The following is an 8,790-nucleotide window of genomic DNA, read 5'->3' on the forward strand; positions in this document are numbered from 1 at the left end:
ATCGCAATCACTCTCAAAGATTACGTTTGTAAGTGGCTAAAAGTTCACCATAATTAAGTGTAGATCTGAGGATTTTGTGGGTATTGTGAGGAAGTCGTGGGTTTTGTGAGGATTTGTGAGGAATTCGTGGGTTGTGAGGATTTGTGAGGAATTTGTGGGTTGTTGTGAGCAAATCGTGAGGTTTTCATGAGGTTTTTGTGAAGAATTCGTGAGGAATTCGTGGGTTTTGTGAGGAATTCGTGGGTTTTGTGAGCAATTCGTGAGGTTTTGAGACGATTTCGTGACGAACTCGTGGGTTTTCTAAGGACCTCGTGGGTTTGAGAGCGATTGTGAGGAATTTTGTGGGTTACATCAGAGAGCGAATGTGAGGTTACCTGGGTTAGATCGAGGAAGGAAAGAGAAATTCATGGAGGAAGGAAAGAGAAATTCATGGAGGAAGGAGAAGAACCCAGATGAACTAGGGTTTTGAAATTTCCCCAAATCTGAATGAAGTTGGTTGGTGAATATATAATTTAGTGGGAATCACTAATTAAATGATGTTGGATAAATGGTTTAAGGTGATCAGATTATAATATGTATTTGAGATTATGATTTTTTAAGTAGAGGGTAAAGTAGTAATTTTATATGAAAAATTTACCAAAAAAAGAAAGTAATAGAAAGTTGCAACTAATGTGTAGTACCCCCTAAATGGCAAAAGTTGCTACTAATATGTAACGGAGGTAGTTAAAAATCAACCAACCACAAAGTGACACGTAGCAACATAACCTATCAAAACCGGTTACCAACCGGTTAGGGACCAATAAAAGAGAATACCCTATAAAGGTGAGATTATTAGATAATAATCAAAAGGTGTGATTATTAACAGTGAACCGGCCAAATGTGCGAATATTAACAGCAATTTTTCCTTAAAAAAAATAGGAAAGGTAAATGAAGAGAGAGAGAGGACGAGTGAAAAAATGTGGTGTGAGACCCACCTTTTTTTTTTCTGCAGACATGCATTCATATGCATAAAGGACCAAAATAAAATATGAACCACTATCATTGAAAGTGAATTTTGTACCACTGAGGGGGTATTTTGTACCACTGAAACTCCAGTATATTATTTGACAGCCAGTGAAACATCTCTAAAAGTGCAGCGAAATGATTTTTTTTTCATTCTTGCGAGGCATACCAAAAGCTAAGTTGAATTGTTGGCAGCATCCTTCACATATTAAGAGAGCACAAAGGCCAGTAATGTGCTGCAAAGAAAGAGTGTGCCAATGCGTGCATATGTTCTTATATACTTCCCTCCATGGGTTCTTCTCCCTTCACTAATTATTCCATTCAAGTATTCAACCAACAGCCATAACTCAGTCACATACAAATTCAAATTTCTCAACTTAAAATGAACGGATAGTGCTTGTTATTTGTGAATATAACTATCACAATCAATAATCAATTACCTTCGCAAAGAAAATGCACAATTTATTGATCCCTCAAGGCTAATTATCAAACTATCAGTGCGTGCATGACATTTTATGTCATCCACTCCACTAATTGGGTATACATAACATATATACATCATGCTACTGCAGGAGCTCCTTACAAAAACTATACGGAGCTACTCGACTATTTGTTACCACATAGCTCAGATGATATTTCTATATCATGTCTAAAGAAGAACAAAGAGAAAACCTCGTAACTAAGACTTAGGGAGTAAAAAAAAAGATTGTAAAAAATATTACTAACTCCACTCTCAAATAGGGCGGTGTTACCTCTAAGTTTTGCATTTCAACTTCCTAAGAGGTTTCAAATCCACCACGATAACCGTGATGTTATCCTTGCTACCCTTTTGTAAAGCAAGCTTGGCAAGGTAATCGGCTGCAGCTTGAGCAGCAGGATCAATACTCTTTCCCCGCTCCAGGGACATGCTGCCTCCATTCTTTTTATGCCACAGCAAAATTCGCCTTCGTGCTGCTTCACAGGCTTCTTCATTCGTCAGCACATCCCATAAACCGTCACTAGCTAAAATGAGGCAATCATCGTCCTTCGACCTAGGAATTACCATTACTTCTGGATCTGGAATAATCCACGGCTTTAGATATCTATCCCCTGGAAAAGCAAATGAAAGTGCAAAAGTGTAAGCGAATTGAAACATAGTATTACCTTGATAGAATACGAATTATATAGAATAACAATTTTTTAACACTATAACCCCACAAAAATAATCCATGCGGTCCTCAAACCTCATTGTTCGACTAGGCAAAGGGATGCAGAATGTACCTGCAACCAGGGGTAAGCCTTTATACCTGACAGGACCTTAGAGTTTATAACAAGGCATTTCTTAAAGCTACAACAAGTGCAGCGCGATGGTCAGTGGCAATATGTATCATAAATTCACGACTTCACTATCACTGCACCAATCTAACAACTTACACAACTCATGTCTTCAAGGTTTAATCTCATTCCACCAAATATATACAAAGTACTTAGGCCCCGTTTGATTTGATGTAAAATGCTTTTATGGTTCCTTTGGTTTGTAAGGGGTGGAAAATAATTTTCCCAATGGTGGAAAATTATATCGATAATGGTGGAAAACATTTTCCTTTACAAAACAAGGGAAGCCACATTTCCCTCCCTATCTCATTTTTATTTTCCTCTCATCCATCCCCACATTTCCACTCATATTTTTAATTTCTCTTTAACTTTTCTTGTAAGAACTAAACAAAGGAAAACTAACTTGCAAGTGTGGTTTTCTTTGAAAATATGTTTTCCATTGAAAATATTTTACATCAAACCAAACGGGGCCTTAATTTGAAAACAAGGCTGAAGGCTCTATTAAACACAATTACATATTTAGCATTTCCCAGAAATTTCTTAACATGGGAAAATACACGTGTTTGAATGGAACCTTTTCAGAAAGTAGATTTCAAACATTCCTCCTTAGAAAATTAGAGCAGAATTTTTTGTTAAGAAGAATTCAGTTCCAAGGTTGGAAACATTTCAGAAAGCAATGCCATATTTTCCAAAGAATGCCTTTTCCTATCCTCCACTTCCTCCCCCTTCCTCTCCAATATGTTTAGCAAAGGAACCAAACAATGAAAAGTGACATTCGAAAGCTGGATTCTGAAAGGTTTTCCCTAATACATAAAATTCAGCTCCCAAAAAAATAATTTTGAAACCAAACATAACTCAAATTCCCTTACCCTGAATAGAGTTTATTACCATTATACTAGGGACCCATGTAGAAGTGGAGCACCCAAGGAGAAAAGCAAAAATGAAAGGAAAAATAGCATTTTTTTATACTTGGTGTGCACTTTCTTGAAGAAGTGGCAATGGAACCCACATGTTTGACTAATGCATCAGGCACGATATATCTTTCACTGCTGAATTTGGAACCTGGCAACATCATCAGAAGTTGTAAAGCAATCAATCAACTTTCTACCACCCCCTTATTAGATCTTCCAGCTGATCCTAAGTTTTACGAGTAACAGATAAGTGTTTCTCTTTTTCCTAGCTCACTGTAGCTCAATAAAAGGAGTCTCTACAGCACTATGCTGGACACAACTGTGGAGACAAATGTGCATCATCGACTGGAACGAATGCAGTGCTATCGCAACATTTTCATGAAGTGAGGTGAACACAAAAACGATTATGCGACGATCTTATTTCATATTACCACATGACGTGCATCTGGTAACTAATTATATATTTGTATATAGCATATCTAATAAAAAGGGTAAGTGTGTAACAATTAATGTAAATAGCACAACCAATAAAAAAGGTAACTAATTAATAATATAAGAAGCATAATTAGATACCCTATTTGCATATTTAGCTACCAATAGTGCTATTGTCATGCTAATATCATAGTGGTATTACCCGATAGGGTCATCATACAGTAGACAGACTAGACTTGAAAAGGCTAAGATTTCAATTTAGTTGACATTCTTAAGCATGCTTGTAGAACAGAATCATCTGAATAGATTCACTAAATGATACCCTGAATAACTAACTCAAGGAAGAGTTTGAAGTACAACAGCTGAACACGTTGAATTTATCAATTACAACAACACTGATAACTGAGAAACCCAACATTGCCTGTGCACTTTACTATGTTCAATGTCTGGACATGATGGGGCAACATCAACCCAACATTCATCCCCCATACTATAGGTACAGTTTTTGGTGATCAAAACAGTCTTATCCATAGCTAGTCAAATTTCATAGAGAGAGATCCTGGATAATAGAACAGTCTCCAATCAAGTATCTCCACGTGAAAAGTCAAAGCTCATACAGGGGTTGATTTGTTTAATAACCAAATTAGCACTATGCTGATTCCTATAGAGTATAGAATTACTAAAGTTTATAAAACAATCGAAAAAGTTGGTTGAACTTGCAAGTTGCAAACACGACTCAACAAATTACAAATCTAATCTTGTGTTACCTAATTCCCTAACAGCCCCACCAATAGAGAAAAGTGAATTATAAAATGAACGTGGTACATTTTTTGCCTAATTTAACAAATAAGGTAACTACGCAGTCTAATAAATCATCTAGATTTAGCTAATAATTCATGCAGCTAAGCCATCAATGGAATCTATTTTTAAGATGTTAGCTCATTGCTCCCATTCTAATCTATTGCATTGATTTGTAATGGATTCTACTAAACCCAAAATGAAATGCACCGACTGTTTAGATAAAAAGGCTAGCCAAAAGTGGTAAGGTTAGATATTTGGTTGCTTGATATTCTGCAACAGAAGCCATGATCTTTATATCAAAGTATTGTGAGACATTGCAAGATTCTTGTATCATGACAAAAACAATAACCAAAAAAGTCCTGATACAGCAAGAAGCCCAAAATTACGTACTGTTAACAAAGGGAGACAAGAATAGCTTTGCAAGGTGTAAAATCACTAACCAATGGACCTTGACATTGCAAGAACACCAAAAACACGGTAGCCATTCCATTGTATGACTTTTCCATCTGCAGCTTCTATCCTATCCAATTCATCTTTTCGGTCAGGCTGAAAACAAAATGAAAGGTGAGATGGAAATCAATGATCATGTCCTAGCAGTTACTGAAGTGAGGAAAAAAAATGACAAGAACATAACGTATATCTCACTTTATGATCAACTGACAAAGGCATAGGTGCTTTTGCACGACATAGCACTGCTCTTGAATCACCACAGTTAGCTACTAGGATATGTGTTGAGCAAACAACAGCCACAATAGCTGTTGACCCAACAGTCTCAGGTGCGATGGGTTCAAGACTAGTCTCAGATGAATCATCATTCACACCAGCATGGCCTTGATGAACTCCTCCAACCTCAGCATCAATTTTATGAAAAGCACGAAAGAATGCTTTTTCCCATTTCTCCTCTGAGTTATCTAGAAAACTTCCATTTTGGGAACCCCTCTTCATAAATTCTATCTCTTCAGACAATGCCACATGGAGATGATCTCGGCAATAATTAGCAACCTAAATAAAAAAACATTCACATAATAAGATCAACAAATTTGCGTAATATAACCCTCTGTATACAAAAACTATTAGCGCTATTCTTGCAACATTAAAAGAAAGACAAATATAAACTAGAGGTCCGGAAATTGGTCAATCTTAATTGCATCACACCATCACGGACACAAGTATAGACCAAATACATCTGTAGCAAACTGAAGAAACAATACACCAGTATTTGTGCGTAGAAATTATACACCCCATCACACAAGCTAGTTAATGAAAAAAAGACTTACTTTGGCACCTTTAAACAAAGCAACTTGATGTCCCAAACAGACTATATATACAAATACAATATTCCAAAGGATTTTTCTCTTAACAAAATCATGGATACAAGTAACATTAGCAAGTTCATAGAGAAAAATAACAAAAGATTAAAAAAATCAATATAGAATTTACCTGAGAACCTCCATGTCCATCATAGACAGCGTAGAAATGTGCAGTCTGACTCATTCCATTCAACATGTGGTCTCCTGCCAAAACTTTCATTGGCAGCTTTTGGAGACATGGTATAACAGCAAGAGCATCTTCCATTTCTGGTCTCCTCCCACAAATAGATGTGAAACCCCAAAGAGGTATAGAACCCATTTCAAATATGCAATGGCTGCTCTTCGTTCTATTGATTTTATCGTGCGATGCTTCAAGAAGACCCATCGTCATATTTCGATCATGTCGACGAGTATCGTCCACGTCAAGATCTTCTGCAACTGCAAACACATCTCTAACAGGCTTCGACATGGAATTTGATCCCATAGTATTATACTTTTGGGGAGCAACTGATAGGGTGTTCTTCTCGGTATCACTTGAGGCTGGTGAGTTTGCATCAGAATTAGACTCAGCAGCTAGGGATTCCTCACCATAATTGCTGCTATTTTCACTAGCCAAAGACTGTGAGTAGGATACAAAATCTTCTTCCCCGATTTCCTGACCAATGATATCATTAGAAACACCAGAACTATGATTGGAGACCACCACCCTCAGTAATTCAGGCTCTTCCTCGTGATTCTTAACACAGAAAGATTCTACAGATGTACTGAGTTTGGCAGGCTGATCATTGCAATTAAAAACCTTATTCCCAACAATACTAGGCACCAAGAGTGCTTTTGTTTCAGGTCTATCTGGTGACAGGCTATACGAATTCGCTTTCAGCACAAGCCCAGCGAGCTGCAGAGGCGTACTAATAGCCTTATCCTCACTAACAAGATTGCCAATCATTAACGGCATACTAACTGCTTTCGGAATCTCCTCCACAAACTCCATCTATCACAAACCGATTAACACAAATTCACCTTTCTTCCCACTTTAGCATGAGTCATAAGCGCTGATCACAAAACACGGATAAGGAATCCGGTACCAAATCAACTCCTCAATCACTCAACACCAAGGCAAAAACTATCAAGTTCATCAAGTAGGCGGTACCTAAATCTATTCAAAATCACCTTCCTCTCTCCCCTCACTACTCCCCACAAATATTACTGCTCAAACAACCGGTTATTAGCTTCAATCCCAAGAAAATAAACAACAACAAAGATCAAACAAAATTCTATCAGTTTATCATCAATAAATCCTGTACACTTTTACTAAATTCCTAATTCCATTTCATATAAATCTAACACCATTTCTTTTCAACTAACCCTTATCAATCAAATGAACTCAAATCCTTTCAAATAATCTAACAATTAATAACCCAGAAAATTATTAAAAAAAACCCAACAAGAATGTTTTTTTTTTTTTTTTTTTTTTTTTAATTTTTTTTTACGATTTCGAAAATCTCAAAAATTAGAGATAAAGCAAAGTGTCATGATAATTTTAACAATAACAAAATTTATATTTAAAAAAAAAAAAAAAAAAAAAAATCACATGAATGCCCTTATTCCCAAATTAAAAAGTCCACTGTATGTTACCCAGATCTGAGGCAATCTTTCTGCACCCTTCAATCATCTGTACCTTTCAACTTCACCAAATCACAAAATTAATCTACCCCAGAAAAAACCCAGATAATAAAATGAAGAAACTCAGCTTAATTCATCATTAATATTCAAGAAAAATGAAATACATTAATAATTAATAATAATTACTATTAAAAATAAACCAAAAAGAGGGGCTAGAAGATGAGGCGACAGAGTTGCTTACCAGTATAAAAGAGCTGAGAGAAGGAGAGAATGGGAAGAAGAAGACGCAACAGAAATTAAAGCAAGAAAAATGCTTTTTAGTAATTAATTAAAAAAAAATTGATTAATGAAATGTAATTGATACTAATATAATGTGTATTAAAGTTTGGAAATTTGAAAGATTTGTTTATTTTAACGGATAAAACAAGTAAATGGGAAATAATTAGGGGAGAAATTAAAGGTGAAAGTGACAATGGAGGGGAGAAGACATACACGTGTCACACCCGATGAAACCAAGAAAAGTGGTAATGTGGTATGGTATTTTTTTTAGGTGAACGCAAGCTCCCTTTTTGCTTGTTTTACTTAACAAAATTGTCATCATGTAATAATGAAAACAAACAGAATAAGCATGGAAAGTTTGGTGGGAAACAATCTTTATATAGGGTATTATACTTGTTAGTTTATTCCCATTATGAACCCTAAGAGAGATTAGATTGCGAGTGTATATTTGCTGTCTGAAATTATCTCGTCTCGCTTTAATGGAGATTGTAATTTAATGACGAACTAAATATATATTGTTGCTGATCGATCTGAAAAGATCTTATTATGTTAGTTGTGTTAGATATTTGTCAATGATTTCTGATTCGTCCATGCCTGGGAGGAGTTCTGCCATGCTTAACAGAAGATGTCATAATTGCAACTTAATTATTACGTGTGGATTATACGTGTAAGCTTGAATAATAGCTGCTCCTACAACTTAGAATATTCGATGTCCTTTGTTGCAGAAGCTATTGCTCTTCATTGTGGGATTAAACTTGTCATTGACGAAAGCAATTTAAAAATCATTATTGAAAGACAATCTTCTAGTCATCAAATCATTGCTAGATTATTAAATTTACCTTTCGCAATAGAACTCTTATTATAGATATTCAACATATTCATTTTTTGGTACAACTAAATGGCTATGCCCAAAAAGAGAGCACACAATAATAAAGGTAAAAACTACTCTGGACATAGCAAATTAGCAACGTCCACTACTAGGGTGTGTAACTCGTAAAATGCAAGCTCTCGATCAAAGTGTTTTTCCATGACCCATCGATATATATGATGGTCCCAAAATAGCGTTTTCTGGCGAATACCAATCACCATTCTAGAACCCTCATATAAATTTAAGCATT

The 8,790-nt window shown here is 35.8% G+C and overlaps 1 protein-coding gene across 2 annotated transcripts; it reads right to left on the bottom strand.

Moving 5' to 3' along the window:
- Positions 1 to 1,415: 1,415 nt before the first annotated feature.
- Positions 1,416 to 8,002, bottom strand: LOC110683034 (probable protein phosphatase 2C 50). Of its 2 annotated transcripts, XM_021859371.1 has the most exons (5): positions 7,635 to 8,002; positions 5,901 to 6,999; positions 5,106 to 5,462; positions 4,901 to 5,006; positions 1,757 to 2,091 (listed from the first exon to the last, which is right to left on the bottom strand). In XM_021859371.1, the coding sequence occupies exons 2-5, from the start codon at positions 6,759 to 6,761 to the stop codon at positions 1,757 to 1,759; spliced, it is 1,659 nt and encodes a 552-aa protein (XP_021715063.1). In that variant the 5' UTR covers positions 6,762 to 6,999; positions 7,635 to 8,002. The 2 variants fall into 2 exon arrangements, with proteins under 2 accessions (XP_021715064.1, XP_021715063.1); XM_021859372.1 differs by having other exon boundaries at positions 1,416 to 2,091; positions 5,901 to 8,001.
- Positions 8,003 to 8,790: the final 788 nt, after the last annotated feature.

This window comes from Chenopodium quinoa, unplaced genomic scaffold, assembly GCF_001683475.1.
Source record: "Chenopodium quinoa cultivar QQ74 unplaced genomic scaffold, ASM168347v1, whole genome shotgun sequence".
Lineage (NCBI taxonomy): Eukaryota > Viridiplantae > Streptophyta > Magnoliopsida > Caryophyllales > Amaranthaceae > Chenopodium > Chenopodium quinoa.

Bases quoted from the DNA above. Each gene is read 5' to 3' on its own strand.
- LOC110683034 (XM_021859372.1), bottom strand. From the start codon at position 6,761: ATGGAGTTTGTGGAGGAGATTCCGAAAGCAGTTAGTATGCCGTTAATG. The intron at 5,463-5,900 runs GTAAATTCTATA...TTTTTTATTTAG, and splicing joins ATGGACATGGAGGTTCTCAG to GTTGCTAATTATTGCCGAGA. The intron at 2,092-4,900 runs GTTAGTGATTTT...TTGCTTTTCCAG, and splicing joins TGCAATGTCAAGGTCCATTG to GGGATAGATATCTAAAGCCG.